The following is a 25,382-nucleotide window of genomic DNA, read 5'->3' as shown; positions in this document are numbered from 1 at the left end:
CTCCAGCTGGGGTGACAGAGTGAGATCCCGTTAAAACAAAACAAAACAAAACTTTGCCATGGCTTCCTCTGCATTAAAAATAAACCCAAGTCTTTTGCTTTAGTCTGCAGAACATGGCATGATCTGATCTCTGACAGTCTGACTTCCTTGCTAATGAGTCCTAGGATAAGTCAAGCTCTTCCTTGCCTCGGGGCCTTTAAACTGGCTGTTCTAGGCCTGGGCTACTTCACCCCACCACTTTCCACATGGCTGGTTCCACTCAGATCACAGCTTAAGCATCACTTTTTCAGGTAGATCTTCCAGGACCACCTTATCTTACGTAGACCAGGTGCCTCCTCAACATTCCCAATTATTCCCCATCTCATTACCCTGTTCTTTTTCTTCCTGCTTTCTTTGGCTCTCTGCCAGTCTATAAGCTCCATAAAGGCAGAAGTTGTTTCTAGTTTGTTCAGTATTATCTATCTGCATTTAGAATAGCACAGGGCACAAGATAGTTTAGACTAGGATATTGGTAAGATAGCTAATGGTAAATTGACTAGATATAGTAATAAATTGGACATGAGAGATTAGGGAAGGAGAAGAAATAAAGATTTCTCTGCTTCTGATTTGAGCAACTGGAGGAACAAGTTTGCTAATGACCCAGGGAACACAGAACTAGAAAGAATACATACACTCATATACACATACACACACACACACACACACACACACACAGAGAGAGAGATTATAAAAGAAACTTGATCTTTACCCAGAAAGCATCATCCTGGGCCTTCCCAGTCCTATCTTCCTTAATAGGCTGCAAAGGATCTTTGTTTTTCTGTGTGGAATAAAAATATGTTTTTAAAACAATTTTTATTTCAAAGAAATGCATTTCAAGTTTTAAACACAAAGCAAAAAAAAAAAAAATTAAAGGTTTGTATTGTTTTCCTGAACAGAAATTTTTGTTTGCTCATATTATAGGTCTAAGTAAAATAGTACTTAGAAAAAAGAGAAAAACTTTATCCAACCTTCTTCAGCATGGTCTAAGACAAATACAATACAAACTATCAGAAGAAGCAAAGCAAACATCATTTGAATAAATAATCACACAAAATAAACAAACTCTATAATGATGATTATAAAGTAGAAGTAAAAAGGCTTTGAACTAATAAACCATTTTCAGAATGAGAGCTTGTAAAATAAAGTTAAATAAAAGTGTCTTTAAGGCATCATAGTACCTGACTTCAAAATATACTACAAAGTTGTAGGAACAAAACAGCATGGTACTGGCATAAAAACAGACACATATGTAGACCAATGGAACAGAATAGATAAACCCAAAATAAATCTACTTCTTTATAGCCAACTGATTTTTGACAAAGGTGTCAAGAACATTCATGGGAAAAAGACAGTCTCTTCAATAACTGGTGCTGGGAAAACTGGATATTTATATGTGGAAGAATGAAACCAGATCCCATGTCTCACCATATACAAAAATCAACTCAAAATAAACTAAAAGCTTACACTTAAGATCCCAAACTACTAGAATAAAATATAGGGGAAACACTTTAGGACATTGGTCTGGGCAAAGATTTTATGGAGAAAACCTCAAAATCACAGGCAATGAAAGCAAAAATAGACAAATGAAATTATACAGACCAAAAAGCTTCTTAGAGAAAGGGAAATAATAGAGTGAAGAGACAACCAGCAGAATGGGAGAATATATTTGCAAACTATGCATCCAACAAGCCATTAATATCTAGAATATACAGGGAACTCAAACACCTCAACAGCAAAATAACCAATCCAATTAAAAATGGGTAAATAAGCTAAATAGACATCTCTCCAAAGAAGACATACAAATGACCAACAGGTATATGAAAAAATACTCAACATCACTAATCATTGGAAAATGCAAATCAAAACCAAAATGAGATATTATCTTACCCCAGTTAGAATGGCCATTATCAAGATGAAAAACAACAAATGCTGGCAAGGATATGGAAAAAGAGGAACTCTTGTACACTGTTGGTAGGAATGTAAATTAGTATAGACAATATGGAAAACAGTATGGAGGTTCCTCAAAAAACTATCATAAATCCAGCAATTCCACTCCTGGAGATATATCCAAAAGAAAAGAAATCAGTATGTCAAAGGCATATCTGCACTCCCATGTTTACTGCAGTGCTATTCATAATAGCCAAGATATGGAATCAACTTAAGTGTCCATCAGTGGATGAATGGATAAAGAAAATGTGGTATATTCACACAGTGGAATACTTTTCAGCCAGAAAAAAGAACAAAATCCTGTCATTCATGGTAACGTGCATGAGCCTGAAGGACATTATGCTAAATGAAATAAGCGGGGCACAGACAGACACACTGCATGTTCTTGATCACATGTAGAGGCTAAAAAAGCTGATCTCGGCTGGGTGCGGTGGCTCATGCCTGTAATCCCAGCACTCTGGGTGGCCGAGGTGGGTGGATCACCTGAGGTCAGGAGTTGGAGACCAGCCTGGCCAACATGACAAAACCCTGTCTCTACTAAAAATAGAAAATTATCCGGGCAGGGTGGCGCATGCCTGTAATCCCAGCTACTGGGGAGGCTGAGGCAAGAGAATCGCTTGAACCTGGGAGGCGGAGGTTGCAATGAGCTAAGGTTGCACCATTGCACTCCAGCTGGGGAATCAAGAGTGAAACTCCATCTCAAAAAAAAAAAAAAAAAAAAAAAAAAAAAAAAAAAAAAAGGCTGATCTCATAGAAGTAGAGAGAATAGTGGTCACTAGAAAAGAGGAAGTGAGATAGGCAGAGGTTAGTTAATGAACACAAAATTACAGCTAGCTGGAAGGAGTAAGTTCTAGAGTAAGACAGTACTTCAGGGTGACTATAATGAACAACTTATTGTATATTTTCAAATAGCTATACGAGTAGATTTTGAACATTCCCAACACAAAGAAATAAATATTTGAGGTGATGGATATGCATAATTACCCTGATTTGATCATTACACATTGTATACACATATGGAAATATCACACTACACCCAATTAACATGTGCAATTATTATGTGTCAATTAATATATGTGTCAATTAAAAATAAATGATAAAGGCAAAGAAAAAGAACCATTGTGTTAGTAGATAATTGAGTAGAGGCAAAAGTGAGATAGGAGGAACAGCTAAAGCTACAATTAAAATTCGGTGTTAGGCCAGGCACAGTGGCTCACGCCTGTAATTCCAGCACTTTGGGAGGCGGAGGCGGGCATATCATGAGGTCAGGAGTTCGAGACCAGCCTGTCCAATATGGTGAAACCCGTCTCTACTAAAAAATACAAAAATTAGCTGGGCGCGGTGGCGCGTGACTGTAGACCCAGCTACTCGTGAGGCTGAGGAAGGAGAACCACTTGAACCCAGGAGGTGGAGGTTGCAGTGAGCCGAGATCGAGCCACTGCGCTCCAGCCTGGGTGACAGAGTGAGACTCCGTATCAAAAAAAAAAAAAAACAAAAGGGGGTGTTAATTCATAGCATAAACTGACATCAAATAAACACTATGCTACGTATCTATAATTTCTAAGTTTTGTCAACAAATTCTGAATTAGTGGGAAATACTTCCCATCCCAAAGAAAATATTCCCAGGGGCCTTTATGTTAAGCTTCTTTACCTCTTTTCTCTATAGACACGGCCCTATCTCTCCTTCAGTTCAATTCGTATGCAGAGATGCTCTGCTTATTTTTACTTCTACCTCCTTTCAACCTTCTCTGGCCTTGGTGGTCAGTACTTTGCAAATTCCAAAGAAATGCTTCCTGTTTCTGGAATTTCTGGAGCCACTCTAGTACACCGAAAGTTATCCCCCTTCTGTGAAGATCATGTGGCAGCTTTTGTGGGTAGGAACTTGACAGGAAAATCAGAAAGTGGGATGGTTTAGGCAGAAAAGATCGTTAGATTCTCTGAGATTCAGTCTCCTCATTTAAAAAACATGATGATAGCCGGGCGCTGTGGCTCACGCCTGAAATCCCAGCACTTTGGGAGGCCGAAGCGGGCAGATCATGAGGTCAAGAGACAGAGACCATCCTGGCCAACATGGTGAAACCCCGTCTCTACTAGAAATACAAAAATTACCCTGGCGTGGTGGCACGCGCCTGTAGTCTCAGCTACTCGGGAGGCTGAGGTAGGAGAATCGCTTGAACCCGGGAGGCGGAGGTTGCAGTGAGCCAAGATCACGCCACTGCACTCCAGCCTGGGCGACAGAATGAGACTCTGTCTCAAAAAAAAAAGAAAAGAAAAAAAAAGGTGATAACACCTGTATGGAAGGATTGGAGTGAGGACTGACTGACAGAATGTCTGTAATGTTCTTAGCATAGTGCCTGGCACATAAAAATGGCTCAGTGAATGGCAGCTTTCAATGTAAGAGGGATGGAGAGGGTGAGGAGGTTATGCTTAAGTGCTCTGAATTTAAGCGTAGCTTGATGTTAGAAAGGTTTCTGTCCCAAATCTGTTTCCCCGTGACTGGGAAGATGGCGCCAGGTGACAGATGGATTTTATGGAGAACAAGAGTGAGTTCCTGGATCTAGGCAAGCAGTTACCCCTGGCTATCAGAATCACCTGGGGTCCTCACTAACAAACTAACAAACTACCGGCCCACCGTAGACCAATTAAATCAGAATTTCTACCACCAGGAACCCAGGCAGAAGAATGTTAGAAACACGCCCCACGTGGTTTTTGTTTGTTGTTTTTGGCGTCCCTGGGTGGGCTCAAACTTCATGTGTTTTTATTTTTTATTATTTATTGATAAGTAACAATTGTAGCTTTATCTTAGGGGTTGTCCTTTGTCGTTCGGTTAAATGAAGTCCCAGCACTTGGGGTTGCTTAACACTACTGCACTTTCTACGCAGCAAGGTGGAAAGAGGGCTGGAAAACCGGCTAGGAAAATACGCAAAGCAACTAGAAAAGAACTATCTCATTGCTTTCCGAACACGAATTCTCCGGTTCCCCTTTGCCTGAGCGCTATTTAGCTAGGGATCCGAGGTTTCTATTCTGCCTGGTCTCCCCGCAAGCTGCCAATACACTCCGAGCAAACCCAAAGAGGTGGCGGGGGACTATGCCCAGCACCCGGTCTCTGAGCGAACACCTCAGGGCGGCAGAACCTGAGCCCCAGGGACCCCGCGCCCTCGCGCGCCCTAGCACTGTGGACAGAAGGTCCGGGCCCTTCGGGGGTCACTCACCGCTTGCATAACGAGGCTTCTTCGTTCCTGAAGCGACGCGCCGCTCAGCTTTGCTGCGCTCGGTCGGCCCTCTGCTGCTTCCCCGCCCAAGACCAACGCCCGCTGGGGTCGCTGCGGCAAGAGCCCTGGTGGCGGACCGCTCTTCGAGTCGAGTCTTCTTCCGCAACTGTAATTGACGAATCCGCCCCCTGAAGTTTACTAGAGCTCTGTGTTTTGAGACTCAAGAAGCGCGTGCAAGTAACTAGCGCACACAGGCCAAACCACCTGGGCGCACGCACACACCCTTTAAGAGAAAGCCAGCACTCAAAGGATGTGAACTACGTCATTTAAACGTTCCTTATTTGCGAAATTCCAAACAGATAGGCGTTCGCTGTGTGGTAGCTGTTCCAAGTTTTTGCCCCGCCTTAAAAAGCCAGAGGAGCTGCCGGGCGCGGTGGCTCACGCCTGTAATCCCAGCACTTTGGGTGGTGGCCGAGGCTGGTGGATCACTTGAGGTCAGGAGTTCAAGACCAGTCTGGTCAACATGGTGAAACCTTGTCTCTACTAAAAATACAAAAAATTAGCCGGGCGCGGTGGCACTTGCCTGTAATCCTAGCTGCTGGGGAGGCTGAGGCAGGAGAATCACTTGAACCCGGGAGGCGGAGGTTGCAGTGAGCGGAGATCGCGCCACTGCACTCCAGCCTGGGGGACAGAGTGAGACTCCGTCTCAAAAAAAAAAAAAAAAAAAGCCAGAGGAGCAGTTTTTGGTCCATTGATGTGTGTAGACAGAAGCCGAACCCTTTCCTATGGTAACCAGACTTGTACCCGATATTATTAATACATTCCTGATTTCACACACACACAAAGTGTGTTTGGTTGTTGTTTTTTAAGTACCGTGGTGGGGAGGAAGGGGAATTTTTTTTTTAATCAAAGCAAATAGTTTTGTTTTTGTTTTTGTTTTTTTGTTTCTTTGTTTGCCTATTTCCTTTAACCTGACAAGTATGCGTACCAATGGCTAGGCTGATTCGGATAGGTGGCCAGTTGTGTGAACACGGTGGCAAAATTAAATTGGACTGGAGTTTTCCACAAAAAACAAAAAAAAGACCCCTCCAATCCAAACATTCTTTGTGTAAAAATCAACTTGTATTATAACTAGACCTGTGAGTATTTCAAGTCATAATATGTACAGAAGATATTTGTCTACACCAAGGCAAAACATAACAAAACCAGAACCCCTGTTAGCCCAGGACTTGCACACACTTCTAGTCCGTTCAAAACAATGTTTATGTCAAAGCCTGTCATATCAATTTCCTGGAAAGTATAATGTAAACATTCTTACATTAATTTACCTATTTTAATCTAAACCAAGGAAATTCAAACGCAAGTTTTTTTCCTTTTCAATGAATGGACTTTTGTAATATTAAACTAGTAATCAAGACAGGAACAGCTGTGAGTATAAGCTATTGTGAGTCAATACAAATATAATACCAGGGCAAGAAAGAAACAATGAATAATAAGCAATAAACAAAATACTACAGTTTAAATGAATTTTAAGAGAATATTTAAAAATTAGAGTTTTCATAATATTAGATAGAAAACTTAATCATCTATTATTTTCAGGCTTTTGGGGAAAAACATGTCCTTCCAAAGTCTATGGTGCAATGCATTCAAATCTTTAAGAGAAATTAAAAATAACAGAATAGGCAAAATACCTTTTATCTGTTTTTTTTTTACTTTGATTAGCTTCTTTTACTAACATGTTTTGTCTTAATATAATTTATGGCAACTTGAAATGCATACTCTAATTCTTCTCAAACTACATATAGTAGAGGCTCTATGACATTTCTTTGGATACCAGAATCCCTTTAGAAATTAATTGATTTGCCTTTAACATAAAAAAGTTTTATTTATTTATGTTTTTGACAGGTCAGGTCTCTCTAGGAATATTCCAAAAGCACAGAGACAAGAACTATTCTAGCACTGCAATAAGACCAAAAATTAATTTCTATGCATTTTCAGAGGTAGCTTTAAATCACCATTTTAAAGTTATTTTTAGAACATTTGAAAGGATAAGTTATCTTAGACTACAACATTTAATGAAATACTATAATTTAAATGGATAATCAATAAATTTTCATTCAATTTTGGAAGACAAAACAACACGAAAAGCAACTGAATCAACAGGAGTTACGGGGACCTTTGGCAGACAGTTAATAAGATGAAAAATCTGTGAATGAAACTCGTGGGTGAAGAGTAGACACATCTCTTCGTTCCCAACTAGACCTCAGTGGCGACCATTTGAGAGTGATTTTAATCAGAAACCCTGACTGACAGGACCTTTTAGGAGGGGAGAACTTCGGGAGAAAGGAGGCTGGGAATGAACAAATCACTTTCTTCTGCTAGGACCCTTCGGCTTTGACTGGGAGGAGGACCCCAGCTAGAAGATAAAGGAGGAAAAAATCGCGAGGAACTGCTCAAAGTTGGCCTTTCTCCCCAACAGAGTTCGCTGGTCCGCTGCCACTGGCAGGCTTCTCTGACCGACTGGGATACTTTTTCTTTTTTACTTCCTTTTCTTTTTTTTTTTTTCTTTTTCTTTTCTTTCTCCTTCCTTGCTTCCTTCCTCTCTCTCTTTCTTTCTGTCGTTCTTTCCTTCCTTTTTTTTTTTTTTTTTTGAGACAGGGTCTCGTTCTGTCGCCCAGGCTCGGCGCTATCTCAGGTTACTGCAACCACTGCCTCCTGGATTCAAGCGATCCTCCCGCCTCAGCCTCCCAAGTAGCTGGGACTACAGGCACACGCCACCATGCCCGGCTTTTTTTTTTTTTCGAAGAGACAGGGTTTCGCCATGTTGCCCAGTCTGGTCTTGCACTCCTAGGCGCAAGCGATCCTCCCGTCTCGGCCTCCCAAAGTGCTGGGATTACAGGCATGAGCCACTGCGCCCAATCGCGGGATGGACTTTTCTAAGCAAGCCTCACTGTGCCTTTGGCTGGGGAAGTAAAAGGACAGGGAGCGTAAAAGGACAGGGGAAGTAAAAGGACAGGGAAGTAAAAGGACAGGACCTTAGCTTCCTGAGGTGGTTTCGCTCTTCCTTTATCCGCCTTTTGCCAACCGAAGGCACTAATCCTGCAAGAGGCGTTGGCATGGGCGCCCTCCCGGCCGAGTCCCGGGCAGCACCCGTCCGTGTGCTCAGCACGGGCTTTGCGGTGCCAAGGCCTAGGGTGCGTTGCTTCCCGGGTCTGGAGGATCATGGATTCGGTTCATCCTCCTCTATCAAGGGATCCGCCGTGAGGAGTTGGCTCCTCTTCTCTGGCTAGGGCTGGGAATGGAAGCGTGCAGCTGCAAAACAAGGGCGCGGGCAATAAATTCCAGAAGCACTTTTCCCTGGCCGCCAAGAATCCGGCCTTGGGGTAGTCAAAGAGTGACTTTAGTCACTTCAATCGGTTTTGTTTTGTTTTTTTGTTTTTTTTATATATATATACTGAGGGTCTCCATGTGCCGGAGTAGCCCTGGGCGAATCGGCTGCTCAGATGAAGAAGGTTTCGTCCCAGCCCCGGAGAACCCACATTGTCCTGCGCATCCCCGCACCACCGCGATTCTCTAGTCCTCCAAAGCCTCCCAAGACTGTAATGGAGTAAATTCAATTTCGTCGTGATATTTCCAAGACTATATCAGTAAAGTTTTTTTTTAAGAGTTGTGGGCCGGGCGCGGTGGCTCACGCCTTTAATCCCAGCACTTAGAGAGGCCGAGACAGGCGGATCACGAAGTCAAAAGATCGAGACATCCTGGCCAACTTGGTAAAACCCTGTCTCTACTGAAAATACAAAATTAGCTGGTCGCGATGGCGCGCCTGTAGTTCCAGCTACTCGGGAGGCTGAGGCAGGAGAATCGTTTGAACCTGGGAGGCGGAGGTTGCAGTGAGCCGAGATTGCACCACTGCACTCCAGCCGGGGCGACAGAGTGAGACTCCGTCTCAAAAAAAAAAAAAAAAAAAAAAATTGTGTTCGGGTGGGTGGCAACTGAGAGCTCGCCGAACCACAACCTCTTATTTAACAGATAAACAGATAGGGAAGCTGAGACCCAGAGGGAGCCAAAGCAGTGGAGAAAGCAAGTTCTTGGGGACTTTTCCCCTCTCCCCTTTCCCTCCTTTCCCAGACTCCCACCTACCCCAGGCTCCCACCTACCCCCGGCTCATTTCCGCCCCCCACCTCCTCCAGGTTCACTTTGTAGGACTCCGTTCCTGCAGGGCCAGGTCCCTCCGAAGTCCCCGGGAGCGTGAAGGCGCCTGGGCTCGCGAGCATACGCGGAGGCTTGGCGCACCCTGGCACGTCCCAAACAGCAGAGCGAAGACTCCGAGACACTCACAATAGTTAGGGGAAGAGCCGGCAGTGGAGGCCCAAAATGGGCTGACCCCTAACTAGGAGGCGTGGGCGCGGTTATTCAGGCTAGGGCGCAGGCGGACGGCAGAGGGGCCCACGCACGGTTCCCACGCTCTCCTGGAATTGAGTGTTGGCTCTCAGGGGACTTTGCTGGAAAGCCTCCATCTAAGCCCCTTTCCGAAATCAGGGAAGCTGGAAGCGTTTAGAAAAAAAAAAAAAAAAAAATAGGCCGGTCGCGGTTGCTCACGCCTGTAATCCCAGCACTTTGGGAGGCCCAGGCGGGCAGATCACCTGAGGTCAGGAGTTCAAGACCAGCTTGGTCAGGGTTTCGCATGGCTAAAACCTGTCTCTACTAAAAATACAAAAATTAGCCAGGGGTGGTGGCATGGACCTGTATTCCTAGTTACTCGGGAGGTTGAGGCAGGAGAATCGCTTGAACCTGGGAGGCAGAGGTTGCAGTTAGCTGAGATGGCGCCACTGCACTCTAGCCTGGGCAACAGAGTGAGACAAAAAAGAAGAAAAGAAAAGAAGAAAATAATAAGGTTTTAAACTTAAAGGATACATTCCTACTTACCCTCTCCACCCCCACCCTCTGGCTGCAGCTTCCATTTGCTTCCAGGGCTGAGTTTAACCTCCACCTCCGTTCCTGGGACTGTGGTGGAGGGGGCGACCGGCCCCTGGAGCGTGGGCGCTAGCGAGGTAGGCGAGACAGGGCGGAGCCCCCCGGAGGTGTATCTTTATAAAGGAGGGGGCAGCTGCCAGAGGTCGATGCTGCCGTTCGGGTGGAGACCGTTCAGCACCGCGGCCAAGGACAAGGCCCCGCCCGGGTCCATAACCATTGTCCCCAGCTTCCAGATTTCTAAACAACCTCTCTCTCTTTCTCTGTCTCTGCACCTCCCCTTCACACACCCCACTTTCTTCTTTAAAGAGAAGGAAAAAAATCCACCTGGCGCACCTGTCCTTTTTTCTTCTGTTTTTCAGAACCCTGGGCGGAAAGCGCGAGCGAGTTGGGCAGATGCCGGCGGCCGCGGTGCAGGAAGCGGTCGGCGTGTGCTCCTACGGGATGCAGCTCAGCTGGGACATCAACGATCCGCAGATGCCTCAGGTAAGTGAACCGCGTGTGTGCGGGCACGCGGGGCGCTGTCCATCCGAAGGAGGGAGAATGGCATTCGAGTTCTTGAAGAGTCTGCGGACGGACCATACACACACACACACGCGCGCGCACACACACATACCCGCAAAATTTCTGGGTTTCTGAGGCCCTCTCAAGTGTAGAAAGAAAACTGGACTCTACAAAAGGCTGAGTTGGGTTTAGAAATGTGTCTTCTTGGCCGGGCGCTGTGGTTCATACCTGTAATCCCAGCACTTTGGGAGGCTGAGGCGGGCGGATCATCTGAGATCGGGAGTTCAAGACCAGCCTGACCAACATGGAGAAACCCCGTCTCTACCAAAAATACAAAATCAGCCGAGCGTGGTGGCGCATGCCTAAAGTCCCAGCTACTCGGGAGGCTGAGGCAGGAGAATCGCTTGAACCCGAGAGGCAGAGGTTGCGGTGAGCCAAGATCGCGCCATTGAACTCCAGCCTGGGCAACAAGAGCAAAACTCCGTCTCAAAAAAAAAGAAGAAGAAGAAGAAATGTGTCTTCTCCCAGCAATTTCCTTGTGCTTGCCTGAAGTCACACGCAAAGCAGCAGGAAATGTTGGTCAGTCTCCACATTCCCAGTCTTGGGGAGAGCGGGACGCCTGTCCTTTCACTTCCCTTTAACCAAGGTAGAAATCAGGTGCCTCTCTCCTTATTCATTTACTTTAAATCCGTGAGGAAGCTATGGAGAAAATCTAAGCAGATGTAAATACCACTGCTTCTCATGCAGCAAAACTGAGGTACAACTGTAAAGTGAATCTAATGACCTAAATTTAAAACAAGTAGCCCGACTTGAGCAATTTGTTCAGACCTCCCTAACTGCTCGGAGGAAGGAGGCCCCATAGTCATGCCAACAAGGCCATGTGTACCCAAAACTTACTTCTTCTCTAATGACAAGCAAATCATCATTCTTTTAGGGTGAATTTGTTGTATTTTGCTTTATTTCAATAAAGCAAAAATGGTTTGGAGCCAAGTCCAAAGAATGACTGGGGTGGATGAAGTGGTGAATGAAGTGGGTGGTTTGAAGCCAGTTCCAGAGAATGACCAATTATGATTGGTCACACTGGTTTGGGCCAAAATTGAGTGACGTTGAAGTCCTGGCTGTAGGGGATGGGGGGTGTAGAATGAGAGTTGCTTCCCAACCATTTGCAGATGTGGGCTTCCAGCATTGTTGTGGCACAGGGATAAAAGAGATGTGTCATTTTGTCCACAACTAAAATGTGTCTGATAGGTGTTCAGATGAATAGCAATTCATTGCAACATTGTGTCGCCTCTCATAAAGGTCAGCACTTTTTTGGATCCATATATTTGTAGTAGGTTAGGTGTGTTTTACTCATTTGTTTTTGTTTGTTTGTTTGTTGGGGTTTTTTTTGTTGTTTGTTTGTTTTTTGAGGCGGAGTTTAGCTCTTGTTGCCTAGGCTGGGGTGCAATCGCACGATCTCGGCTCACTGCAACCTCCATCCCCCAGGCTCAAGCCATTCCCTTGCCTCAGCTTCCCGAGTAGCTGGGACTACAAGCATGCGCCACCACGCCCAGCTAATTTTGTATTTTTAGTAGAGATTGGGTTTCTCCATGTTGGTCAGGCTGGTCTCGAACTCCTGACCTCAGCTGATCCACCTGCCTTAGCCTCCCAAAGTGCTGGGATTACAGGCGTGAGCCACCGTGCCTGGCCCACTCCTTTGTTTTAAAGTCTGCCTACTTTAGAGTCACATGGTACCATTTTCATGAAAGTGGACCACAGTACAGCAAGTGCATCTCATTCTGTTTCTGTCCATGTACATCTTCACAGGAAACAATCATATCTTGCATTTTAGAAAAGTCACATCCAAGTAAAGTAATTATGGTTCATCTCTCAAGCATTTGCTAGACTTCCCATGTCAATATGAACTTTTTTTTTAGGGGACTGGTTGTTAAGCAGGAAGCATGTGTGTAATATCTCAAAAGGGCCAGGCACACTGGGACATGGAGAAGTGAAGAAACTTAGCATTTCTGCTCTGGCTAACCGAGTGAGCAAGTTAAACTACCTGTATGACCTTGAGAGAGTCCTTGAATTTGCCTTAGTCTCAGGCTACTTACTCACTTGTCATCAAGTGGTAGAGTGAGATAACCATCTCAAACTCTCCTCCAGGTCTACGATCAGGTTCAGTGTCTATGTGTGTGTGTGTACACACACACACAACATGCCAACACTTGAGAGCAAGTGAAACCCAATCCTTGACATCCTCTATTCTTGTACTGATTTTAAAAATACAATCTCTGTGGCTTCATTGCCAGGGTCACTACCTCAGTAACTCGTGTGAGGCATGGGGGCCTAGTCTACATCCTTAAGGGAGAGCTGAAGAAATGCTGTTTGCTGGAAAATTGTCAATTTGTTACTAAGATCCTTAAGTTAAAATATTCACTTTTAAAACAAAGATATTAGCATTTAATATAAGCTTGGAGTTGATAGTACATCATTATATATTTCATTTGTGACTTACCTTACATTGACGTATTATGTCAATTGTAATATTTCAGAGAAAAGATAAATAATACCTATGGTAGTAATAATGATTTTAACAATATCTTTGTAATTTTGGAAACAAAATCACCCATTAACCTTATTACTGTTAGAATGTGCAGTATTAATGATGTATACAAGTCTGAATTTTCCAACTGTGAATACTTCAGCTTTGCAAATGTTTGATCTAATTTTCCTGAGTGGCAAGAGTGAGGAGGAGATGCAAATGGCTTACTGCTATGATACACTCTTCCGAGCCTTTATTACACCAGCAAAGCTACTGGGTCTGGCTGCTACCCATCTTCTGTTTATATTCCAGCTATGCCACTGTGAAGGTTATCTATTGAACCTCCACTTCCTTATTTAGTAAACAAGAGTAAAGATGTCCATCTTGCAAAGATGTTGTGAGAATTATATATATTGCATAATATGGCTTTGCAGGTCATACTGTTTCTGTTCCAAATATTCAATTCTGCACTGTATTGTGAAAGCAGCCCTAAACATTACATAAAAGAAAGTGCTCAGTGGCCGGGCATGGTGGCTTATGCCTGTAATCCCAGCACTTTGGGAGGCCAAGGTGGGTGATCATGAGGTCAGGAAGATGAAGACCATCTTGGCCAATATGGTGAAACCCCGTCTCTACTAAAAATACAAACAATAGCCAGGCGTGGTGGCATGCACCTGTAGTCCCAGGTAGTCAGGAGGCTGAGGCAGGAGAATCACTTGAACCTGGGAGGCGGAGGTTGCAGTGAGCTGAGATCATGCTACTACACTCCAGCCTGGGTGACAGAGTGAGATTCCATCTCAAAAAAAAGAAAAAGGAAAGTGCTCAGTAAAGGGTGATTTTTCAATGAAACTTATATGCAAAAGTGACATTTATAGCAGTGTAAATAATGCATTAAATTGACAAAGACTACCAAATATGAATACTAAGGCAATGCTCAGTATTTTAGATACAACTTATTATTTCAGCCATGTGGCTCTTTGTTGAGGAGAATGACAGTCCCATATTGCTCTGGGGAGCAGTCCAGTGCCAGACAAGCTCACCCACACCCCAAAGCTCATGGCTTAAGTCCTTCATTGCAGTACCCTTTTAAACTTGGAGAACGAAGTTGAGAGTAGGGAGGGAAGCAGTTCTTTCCTCTCTGACATTACTCTGGGTGCCACTGCTAATGTGACTGATGGGTTTGGCATAGACAGCCAAGTGCTTTTGAAGAAAATGCACTGACTTATTAAAGATATTTACCAGTTAAATTGCATTATTTCAGTGATAGAACATTCCAATCACTTTTTCCCCTGGTACTTTGATACTTAACTTAAAAATGTTTTCAACATTTAAACACACCAAGAAGTGATATAACACAGTGGTAAGAAGTACAGGCTCTGGAATGGGACTGCCAGGGTGCAAATCCCAGAGCCAGATCTTGCTAGCTGTGTGATGTGACCTTGGGCGAGTCGATTAACCTCTCTGGCCTCCATGTCCTCATCGGCAAATTGGAAATAATTGTTTGCCTATAATTTGAAGTCTAGATGAACTAATACATGTATAGCATTTAACAGATAAGCACTATATAAACATTAATTATTACCTGGTTGTCAGGAAGTCTTACACAGAAAGAGTGGCATTTTGGAATTTGACATTACTGGATTTAAAAAGAACCTGTTTATATCCTAATGTGCTTGGAGAAATTTTAGAGCATGATGTGTGCAGTTTGGACTGGATACACTGACCACCCTTCCTTCTGCACTCTTCCAGGAGCTGGCCCTCTTTGACCAATTCCGAGAGTGGCCTGACGGCTACGTGCGCTTCATCTACAGCAGCGATGAGAAGAAGGCACAGCGTCACCTGAGCGGCTGGGCCATGCGCAACACCAACAACCACAATGGCCACATCCTCAAGAAGTCGTGCCTGGGTGTGGTGGTGTGTACACAGGCCTGCACCCTGCCCGACGGTTCCCGCCTGCAGCTGAGGCCGGCCATCTGCGACAAGGCACGGCTGAAACAGCAGAGTGAGGACATGGGGCCAGGGAGAGGGTGACCTTGGAGTCATGAGTTTTTTGTTGTTGTTGTTTTTGTTTGTTTGTTTGAGATGGAGTCTCACTCTGTCACTCAGGCTGGACTGCAATGGTGCAATCTCAGCTCACTGCAACCTCCGCCTCCCGGGTTCAAGCAATCCTCCTGCCTCAGCCTCCCAAGTAGCTGGGATTACAGGCATGCACCACCACGCCCGGCTAATTTTGCATTTTTAGTAGAGACAGGGTTTCTCCATGTTGGTCAGGCTGGTCTTGAACTCCCGACATCAGATGATCTGCCTGTCTCGGCCTCCCAAAGTGCTGGGATTAGAGGCGTGAGCCACCACACCCGGCTAATTTTGTATTTTTAGTAGAGACAAGGTTTCTCCATGTTGGTCAGGCTGGTCTTGAACTCCTGACCTCAAGTGATCCACCCGCCTCGGCCTCCCAAAGTGCTGGGACTACAGGCGTGAGCCACCGCGCCCGAGCATGAGTTCTTTGTTCCCAGCTAATTTTCCCCTTCTTCCTTCAGAAGGGTCTGGGGTCAGGGTTAATATTTCTCCCTTCTGGGCTTTGCAGAGAAGGCATGCCCTAACTGTCATTCTGCTTTGGAGTTGATTCCTTGTCGAGGGCACAGCGGATACCCCGTAACCAACTTTTGGCGGCTTGATGGCAACGCGATCTTTTTTCAGGTAGGTCAGGTGAGAACACAATTTGTGATGGATACTTTTCATCAGACCACAAAGGCCAAACCACCTGTCGTGTGCCTTGGGAACCCTGGGCCAAACAAAATACAGCCCCAGTGGCCAGAAATAGGTGCTGGACCTCCCCAGGGACCTAGCGGGAGCTTAGAAATTCACTCACTACTTTGTGCTCTTTAAGGTCCACAGATGGTAAACCAAGTTATAGTTCTTTTAATAGGGTGAAGGGATTGCAGGTGATCTTTTCAGATGTCAATTTTTGAGCCTGTTTTATTTGTTCAAGAATATTTTTTTCTGTCATTTTGAAAGAAACAAAACTAAACACTTGAGATGTTGGGAAAGGCATGATCAATTTTTGGGCAACATTGTCAGCTTCCTTTAGAGGCACAAATGTATGATTCATTTTCTCCTTATCGCAGGCCAAGGGAGTTCATGATCATCCAAGACCAGAGAGCAAATCAGAGACAGAAGCTAGAAGAAGCGCCATCAAGAGACAAATGGCCTCTTTCTACCAACCCCAGAAAAAGAGAATTCGAGAATCCGAGGTAACAGGGAGCTGATAGTGCACAGTGGTCTCAGCTCATTTTCATCCCAAGATACGCTGATCATTATGCAAAATATGAAGGTCATACATTAATTACAAGGGTTTGATTTCATGTGAACATTATATGTCTGTAACAAAATATCATTAAATCAACATTTGGACAGGGTTTCTAATCCCTTCTCCTTAAAACAAAAAGCAACAGTCTCTACAGGCAATGATACAGTCCTGATATGTCAGTGTGCTGAGCTGACATCCTAATATAAGAGCGATTATGCAACAATAATAAAGATAGAAATATGTGCCTACCAACAGGAAGTTAACAGTGCACCCTTGAGAGGGTCCTTTCCATTATTTCATCCACAAGAATGGATAAAATTTCTCTGCGCAATTTAATTCAGTTTGGCTTTTCAACCAAAGCACGCCAAGCAGGCAGAGTGTTAGTGTAAGGATAACAGAAACTGACATTTTCCAGCACTTCCTATGTGCCAGGCACTGGTCTAAGAGTTTCACACATTTAATGGTTGCAGAAACCCTATAATGAGGTTACTATTATTAAGTTCCATTTTTAAGATGAAGAATCTGAGGCTCAGAGAGGTTAAGTGGCTTGTACAATTTGTGAGGGACAGAGTCAGGAATTGAACCCGGGCCTGTGTGGCTCCTAAGTCTCCACTATTAGGAACACAGTATAGGTGAGAACAGGACCATCTGCCACTCAGAAGCATCCTACCTGGCTACCATGGACCTTTGTCATTCAGTTGTTGGTATTTATGTCTGATCGAGCCCAAGCTTAGCAACCCCTGGACCACGTGCTTAAATCACGTACCTGAGCAGTGCCATGTTCACAACACAGAGCCCAGCACATGGATGTCTGTTTTTACTTACTTCTTGGCTATTGTTACAGGTGAGGGTGTCCACACGATTTACATAGCATGTGTCTATGTTTGTATCATTTTTCTAGGCAGAAGAAAATCAAGACAGCAGTGGTCATTTCAGCAACATACCTCCCTTGGAAAATCCAGAAGACTTTGATATAGTTACTGAAACCAGCTTCCCTATTCCAGGGCAGCCTTGCCCTTCCTTCCCAAAGTCTGATGTTTACAAAGCTACCTGTGACCTAGCCACCTTTCAAGGAGACAAAATGCCACCCTTTCAGAAATACCCAAGCCCAAGAATCTATTTGCCTAGGCCACCTTGCAGCTATGAATTGGCAAACCCTGGTTATACAAATTCAAGCCCATATCCCACCCTTTATAAGGATTCCACCAGTATCCCTAATGACACAGACTGGGTTCATCTGAACACACTACAATATAATGTCAATTCATACAGCAGCTATGAGAGAAGCTTTGATTTCACCAACAAACAGCATGGCTGGAAAACAGCTCTTGGAAAACCCAGCCTTGTGGAGAGGACTAACCATGGGCAGTTTCAGGCCATGGCCACTTGCCCTTATTATAACCCAGAGCTTCCCTGCAGGTACCTCACGACTCCACCACCAGGTGCCCCTGCCCTACAAACCGTGATCACCACCACCACTAAAGTGTCCTACCAGGCCTACCAGCCCCCTGCTATGAAATACAGTGACAGTGTGCGGGAGGTGAAGAGCCTTTCGAGCTGTAACTATGCTCCTGAAGATACTGGGATGTCTGTCTATCCAGAACCCTGGGGTCCTCCGGTGACAGTCACCAGGGCAGCCTCTCCTTCAGGGCCACTTCCTATGAAAATTGCAGGAGATTGCCTGGCCATCAGACCCACTGTGGCTATTCCCCACGAGCCAGTTTCCTCTAGGACAGATGAAGCAGAGACTTGGGATGTGTGTCTGTCTGGGCTGGGCTCTGCAGTCAGTTACTCAGACAGAGTGGGTCCCTTCTTTACCTACAACAATGAGGATTTTTGAAAGACAGTCCAGGGGACATAATAGCAGTGTGCATGCAGGCAGGAGGCAGGGAAATGTGAAATGGCAATGATCTCTTATTGAGTTGGGAGATTCACCTTGTGTGCAAAGAAACACAGATAGTAGTAAAAATGCTGAGTAACTGAGAAAATAATCAGTTGGAAATGATTAGATAATATGGGAAATTTCACACAGCATTTTGAAACTGGCTACAATACATAGAAGTAGTGAGGAAAGTGTGAGTCTCTCAAATGAACAAATAAGCAAACTGAAGGAGGTTAAATACTGACCTAAGTTCACTTAGCTTATTAGCAGGAGTAGAAGTCAAGGATTCTGGTTCTTATTCTAGGACTTTTCCCATTAGAGCACCTTAGGGAATTTCACATCCCTAGAGGCTGCCAAAATAGCTTCAGGAAGAAATTTTTACAATCTTATCGCCTGAGTCATTTCATGAAATTTTTGTTTAGCATTTAGAACCTGTTAAACTAGCTTCAGGAAGTAATTTTGATTGTTTTATCTCCAACGTATGTATCTACAGCTTTTCAAAAAATCTCTAGCAATGGTAAAGTTCAGTTGTTTTTAAAAGATTCAATATTAGCTTTTCATAACATGATAGTCTCCTAACCTTTTCATAACCTTTTCATAACATGATAGTTTCCATAACAGAGACAGCCTAACAATGATGAGTTGTATTTAATGGATTATCATTGTACTAAATACATTTTTTTTCTGATTAGGTTTCAGAATTAGAATTAAAATGTTTTGCTGAAATACAGCTTTACAGTTCCTCTGTTATTCTTCATAAAGGTAATTGATAATGTTCAATTAAATGTAAAAAGGACATTTTAAAGTAAGGAAGCTAATTCTTGCCTTACTTCAAAACAGAAATAGGAAAAAAATTGTTCGTATTATGACCTGGGAAACAGTTGTTATGAAACATTAAGACTTATTAAATTGGCTGAGAGAGGTGGCTCACGCCTGTAATCCCAACACTTTGGGAGACCAAGGCAGGAGGATTGCTTGAGCCCAGGAGTTTGAGACCAGCCTGGGCAACAGGGGGAGCCCTCATCTCTGGGCAACAGACAGAGACCCCAGGGCATGGCAGTGGGCCTGTGGTTCTAGCTACTTGGGAAGCTGAGGTGGGAGGATCATTTGAACCCACGAGGTCAAGGCTGCAGTCAGCCATCTTTGTGCTACTGCACTCCAGCTTGGGCAACAGAGCAAGACCCTGTCTCAAAAAAAACAAAACAAAACAAAACAAAAAAAACAAGTATTAAATAGTTTGACTGTTTTGTAGTTTATTTGCAAAATACCTGTTGTTGTACTCTGTCATAACAGAAAGCCTTTTCAAAACATTTGGAGTGTTCACACACACACTTTAGTGAAAATATTCTGTTTTCAAATAAAGATAAACTACACGAGCAATATATTTTGGTGGGGGTGCCTAGAAGTATCATCCTCAAATTTGCATAGAATAATCAATTTGTATAGCTAAATTGTAGTCAGTCAGATGCCATTTTAAATCATTGAGCATTCTATATCATCCAACTAATTCATAAAAGCCTAATACTCCAACATCATAAATGCATGCAGTACTTAACAAAAGATTGAGTAGGTATGAGTACACCCCTCTGAGTTTCTAACCAACCAATTTTTTTCAAAGGGAAAGATGCTTAGTACACTCATTGGTTACTTTTTCCTTTGAACTTCCATTGCCAAAACTCACAAGCTATAATAATATCTAACATTTATATAGCACTTACTGGCCAAACATGGTGGCTCACACCTGTAATCCTAGCACTTTGGGAAGCTGAGGCAGGTGGATCGCTTGAGCCCAGGAATTAGAGACCAGCTTGGGCAACATGGCAAAACCCCATCTCTACCAAAAAAAAAAAAAATACAAAAATTAGCCGGGTGTGATTGCACACACCTGTAGTCCCAGCTACTCAGAAGATTGAGGTGGGAGGATGGCTTGAGCCCAGGAGGTAGAGGTTGCAGTGAGCTGAGATAGCACCACTGCACTCCAGCCTGGGCAACAGAGCTAGACCCTGTCTCAAAAAATAAAGAACATTTTTTTTTTAAAAAAAGAAATATATATATATATATATATATATATATCAGTATTTACCATGTGTCAGACATTGTAAGCCCTGAACATACATTAATTGATTTAATCCTCACAGCTATCCCCTGAGCTACCTGAGAAGGTGAAATGACTTATAGAGCAAGTGGGAGACCAAGATTTGAATCCAGGTCATCTCCCTGTTCTTAGCCAATACATCATATTGGCTTTGATTGTACTCTTTTATCAATAAAATTGCATTTATACTTTAGCGTTGCTCTTGGCACAGAGTGAGCTTTGTTACTTCTAAGCGTTCGTGTTCCAATGTGGGACTTGAGGAATCCCGGCAGGATGGGGAGGAAGGGCCAGGGATGGGAGTGAGCAGACATGCCGGAGGCCCTGAGACAATCATTTCCCAACATGTGGTACAAGGATCCCATGGGGTACAGAGTGAGTCTAGACAGTCCACAAATATTTCAATAGTTACTGACTTATTTTAATGTATAATAGAAAAAGATATAAATAACACATCAAACTTATGATTTTAGGTGGTGCCCATCATAATCCCAAAAGACACAGTCCTGAATGCCATAATCCCAAATGTTGAAATCCAGAATGATCAAAACCCCTAATGTCTAAAATCTCAAAAATCACAATCCCAAAAGATTAAAATCCCAAATGCTGAGGTCCTGGAAGCTGAATTCTGGAAAAGGGGTTAGCGCATGTTCAGTTGTATGCAGGATAGTTACATTATGTTAGTCGCATCACGTTAGGCAGAGCTACCATGCCTTTATTTGGAAATTAAGTATGGTATAAGGGATGCATATGGGTGCCAAGTTAACAAGGGATCAACTTATCACTGTGTAAACACAGTGTAAATAGGAGAAGTATGGCATGAATTGGGTTGAAATGGAAAGCAGGGCTCAGAGCCTTGAAGTCCAATACAGGGCATCTAGATTTTATTCCAAGAGCCATGGCAAACCACTGAAGAATTTTTTTTTTTTTAGATGGAATCTCGCTCTGTCGCCCAGGCTGGAGTGCAGTGGTGTGATCTTGGCTTACTGCAAGCTCCGCCTCCTGGGTTCACGCCATTCTCCTGCCTCAGCCTCCCGAGTAGCTGGGACTACAGGCGCCCGCCACTGCGCCCGGCTAATTTTTTTGTATTTTTAGTAGAGACGGGGTTTCACTGTGTTAACCAGGATGGTCTCGAACTCCTGACCTCGTGATCCACCTGCCTCGGCCTCCCAAAGTGCTGGGATTACAGGTGTGAGCCACTGCGCCTGGCCTTTTATTTATTTTTTTTTTTTGAAGACGGTGTTTCGCTCTTGTGGTCCAGGCTGGAGTGCAATGGCATGATCTCGGCTCACTGCAACCTCCGCCTCCCAGGTTCAAGCGGTTCTCCTACCTCAGCCTCCTGAGTAGCTAGGATTACAGGCACATGCCACCATGCCCAGCTAAGTTTTGTATTTTTAGTAGATGAGGTTTCACCGACTTGGCCAGGCTGGTCTCGAACTCCTGACCTTGTGATCCACCCGCCTCGGCCTCCCAAAGTGCTGGGATTACAGGCATGAGCCACTGCGCCCGGCCACCACTGAAGAATTTTAAGGAACAAAGTGGCATGATCCAATTTATGTTTTGAGAGGAATCATCCCAATGCTATGTGGATACTGGATTAAAGCTGGGTTTAGGAAGCAGGAAGATGACTGCAAGTAGTCCAGGCAAGAAATTATAGTGGCTTGGACTAGATGGTATTTGTGGAGATGGAAGGAAGTAGACAGATTCAAAATGTAATTTGGGGAAGACCCACTCGGGAGCCCCTCTCTCTCTGCAGGAGAGAGAACTATTCTCCTTTCTCTTTCTTTCGCCCATAAACCTGTGCTCTTAAACTCACTTCTTGTGTGTCCACGTCTTCAATTTTCTTGGTGTGAGACGATGAACCTCAGATATTTACCCCAGCGAACGATGCTGCTTCATTTTAGGGCCCCATCTGGGATCGTTTCTAATAGCTTTGAAGATCGCAACACTGGAATAGAGAAAAAACGTGCAGGACTCATGAAGAGCTGAAATGTTCATGAATATCAAACAGGAGTTAACTGCATGCACCAATAGAAGTCTGAAGACACAATTGGAGAAACTGATTGTTTTACCAAAGCTTTGACTGGAACTGTGCTTCCCTTTAAGCAATCGAGTTTGACTTGCAGAGCCAATAAAAGCCCCTTGGGGATGACTGGCCTCCTACCTTTTCTACACAGTCCCCATGCAGATTTCCTAACCTGTGACTAACCCTGCTTATTCCTCTGAATCAAGTAGTGATCTCCTGCAGCTTGGAAGAAACAAAAAGGGATGGGTAATGTAAAAATCTGGATCAATATGCCAGTTCTGGGCAATTATCCGGCAAATCCTGCTAAGTAATAAAAGTAAATAAGGTGCCCATAAAAAAAAAAAAAAGTAAGTTAGAGGTAGCATCAGTGGAACGAACTTATGATTTAGATGTGGGTAGTAAGGAATAAGGAAAAATAAAGAACTACTCTCAGTTTCCGGCTTCAACAAACTGAGTAAATGATGGTACCATTCCTGAAGTATTGGCAGCTGAGAAAAGAACAGTTATGGTCCCTCAATGCTTGTGAGTCACTGAAGCTATCAGATGGATATAACCCTGGACCTCTGTGGAGGGTCAGAGATATGGATAAATATCAGGAAATCATAAGCATAAAGCCGCTTTTTAAAGCCAATAGTAGCTCACCTAGTAAGATAATCTAGAGCTGTACTGTCCAATATGGTAGCCACTGGCCATATGTGGTAATATAAATTAATCAAAATTAAATAAAAGTTAGCCGGGCACAGTGGCTCATGTCTGTAATCCCAGCACTTTGGGAAGCCAAGGTGGGCAGACCACTTGAGGTCAGGAGTTCAAGACCTGCCTGGCCAACATGGTGAAACCCAGTCTCTACAAAAAATACAAAAATTAGCCAGGCATGATGGCGCATTCTTATAATCCCAGCTACTCCGAAGGCCGAGGCAGGAGAATCACTTGAACCCAGCAGGCGGAGGTTGCAGTGAGCCAAGATTGCCTCACTGCACTCCAGCCTGCGTGGCAGAGTGAAACTCTCAATAAAAAAATTAAATAAATAAAATTTAAAATTCCATCCCTCAGTCACACGAGCTACATTTCAAGTGTGTAGTCACCATATATAGCTAGTGGCTACTTCATTGGATGGTGCAGAAAGAGGACATGTCCATCGTCACAGGGAGTTCTATTGGACAGTGTTGGTATAGAGGAGGATGGGGGATCCTTGCATGAAGCCATGAGGAGTTCCCAATTTGGAGTTAAGAGGAGAAGGATCTGATAGAGGAGATGAGAATTAGTGTCCAGATAAGTAGAAAACCAGGACAGAGAAGGGGGTCACAGAAGCCGGAGTCGAACTCTTTCAAAAGAGAGAAGGAGGTCAACATTGCAGAATGCGGCTGAGATGTTAACATGAGCGTCCATTGGGTGTGGCAACAAGGAACGTGTTGGTGACCGTGAAGACACCTGTTTCCATGGGGTGATGGCGCTCTGTGAGGCAGATTGGAATGGGCTGAGGGCCAATGGGAAACAAGGAGCTGGAGACAACATATGTACTCTCTGGATGATGTAACGTTGATTTTCAAGTGTGAATAAAAGTCAACGTGCTTGATTAAAAACTGTATTGAGAGCTTCAAATTTCTTCCAGTGAAATTTGCCTTGGTGATAGGGTTGCCACAGTTAGCAAACAAAAATACAGGCCATCCAGTTAAATTTGAATTTTGGATAAACAATGAGTAATTTTTGAATATAAGCACAGTCATTCATCACTTAGCAATGGGAATATATTCTAAGAAATGTGTCCTTAGGCGACTTCGTTCTTGTGGAGAAACCAGATTGTATTTGCACAAACCTAGATGATAGAGCCCACTATACACTTAGGCTAATATGCTAGAACCTATGGCTCCTAGGCCACAAACCTGGACATCATAGTACTGTACTGAATATTGTAGGCAATTATAACGTAATAAGTATTTGTGTATCTAAACATATCTAAACATAGAAAAGGTACAGTGAGAATATAGTATAAAAGATAAAAAATGGGCCGGGTGCAGTGGCTTATGCCTGTAATCCCAGCACTTTGGGAGGTCGAGGTGGGTGGATCACCTGAGGTCAGGAGTTTGAGACCAGCCTGACCAATATGATGAAACCCTGTCTCTTCCAAAAGTACAAAAATTAGCCAGGCCTGGTGGCATGCACCTGTAATCCCAGCTACTCAGAAGGCTAAGACAGGAGAATAGCTTGAACCTGGGAGGCAGAGGTTGCGGTGAGCCAAGATCGTGCTGTTGCACTCCAGCCTGGGCAACAAGAGTGAAACTCCGGCTCAAAAAAAAAAAAAAAGATAAAAAATGGTACACCTGTGTGGGACACTTACCATGAACAGAGCTTGCAGGACTGGAAGTTGCTCTGATTGAGTCAGTGAGTAGGTCATGAATGAATGTGAAGGCCTAGGACCTTACTGTATACTAGCATAGACTTTATAAATACTGCATACTTAGGATACACTAAATTTATTAAAAATTTCTTCCTTTAATAATAAATTAACCTTAGCTTACTATAACATTTTTACTTTACAAAACTTTTTAATTTAAAAAATATTTATATATATATATATATAAATTGTACTTTAAGTTCAGGGATACATATGCAGAATGTACAGGCTTGTTACATAGGTATACATGTGCCATGGTGGCTTGCTGCACCTATCAACCATTCATCTAGGTTTTAAGCCTCACATGCATTAGGTATTTGTCCTAATGCCCTCCCTCCCCTTGCCCCCCACCTCCAGACAGCCCCCAGTGTGTGTTGTTCCCCTCCCTCCTCCCTGTGTCCATGTGTTCTCATTGTTCAACTCCCACTTGTGAGTGAGAACATGCAGTGTTTGGTTTTCTGTTCCTGCGTTAGTTTGCTGAGA

The 25,382-nt window shown here is 43.9% G+C and overlaps 3 protein-coding genes across 3 annotated transcripts in view; 1 reads left to right on the top strand and 2 right to left on the bottom strand.

Annotated features, from left to right (window-relative positions):
• The window catches only part of SYCP2L (synaptonemal complex protein 2 like), a 91,948-nt gene extending 81,887 nt beyond the window's left edge, over positions 1-10,061 (bottom strand). Inside the window, exons 1-4 of the mRNA XM_055391285.2 lie at positions 9,380-10,061; positions 8,234-8,510; positions 5,199-5,364; positions 749-817 (exon numbers count right to left, since the gene is read on the bottom strand). Of these exons, the coding sequence (XP_055247260.1) occupies positions 749-817; positions 5,199-5,364; positions 8,234-8,316 (318 nt within the window). The 5' untranslated portion in view covers positions 8,317-8,510; positions 9,380-10,061. The remainder of the gene's footprint in view (positions 1-748; positions 818-5,198; positions 5,365-8,233; positions 8,511-9,379) is intronic.
• A 256-nt stretch (positions 10,062-10,317) lies between these two features.
• Positions 10,318-20,232, top strand: GCM2 (glial cells missing transcription factor 2). Its single transcript, XM_004043269.5, has 5 exons — positions 10,318-10,655; positions 14,947-15,199; positions 15,782-15,894; positions 16,323-16,448; positions 17,406-20,232. Exons 1-5 carry the CDS (start codon positions 10,566-10,568, stop codon positions 18,342-18,344), a joined length of 1,521 nt encoding a protein of 506 aa, XP_004043317.4. The 5' UTR covers positions 10,318-10,565; the 3' UTR covers positions 18,345-20,232.
• A 2,062-nt stretch (positions 20,233-22,294) lies between these two features.
• TMEM14B (transmembrane protein 14B) overlaps positions 22,295-25,382 on the bottom strand; it is a 119,898-nt gene continuing 116,810 nt past the window's right edge. Inside the window, exon 6 of the mRNA XM_055391305.2 lies at positions 22,295-22,426. Coding sequence (XP_055247280.1) covers positions 22,351-22,426 — 76 coding nt within the window. The 3' untranslated portion in view covers positions 22,295-22,350. The remainder of the gene's footprint in view (positions 22,427-25,382) is intronic.

This window comes from Gorilla gorilla, chromosome 5 (assembly GCF_029281585.2).
Source record: "Gorilla gorilla gorilla isolate KB3781 chromosome 5, NHGRI_mGorGor1-v2.1_pri, whole genome shotgun sequence".
NCBI classification, from domain to species: Eukaryota; Metazoa; Chordata; class Mammalia; order Primates; family Hominidae; genus Gorilla; species Gorilla gorilla.
This window is presented reverse-complemented; position numbering and strand designations above follow the sequence as displayed.

Coding starts and splice junctions, on each gene's coding strand:
- GCM2 (XM_004043269.5), top strand. CDS start 10,566: ATGCCGGCGGCCGCGGTGCAGGAAGCGGTCGGCGTGTGCTCCTACGGG. Junction 10,656..14,946: donor ACGATCCGCAGATGCCTCAG/GTAAGTGAACCG, acceptor GCACTCTTCCAG/GAGCTGGCCCTCTTTGACCA. Junction 16,449..17,405: donor AGAGAATTCGAGAATCCGAG/GTAACAGGGAGC, acceptor TCATTTTTCTAG/GCAGAAGAAAATCAAGACAG.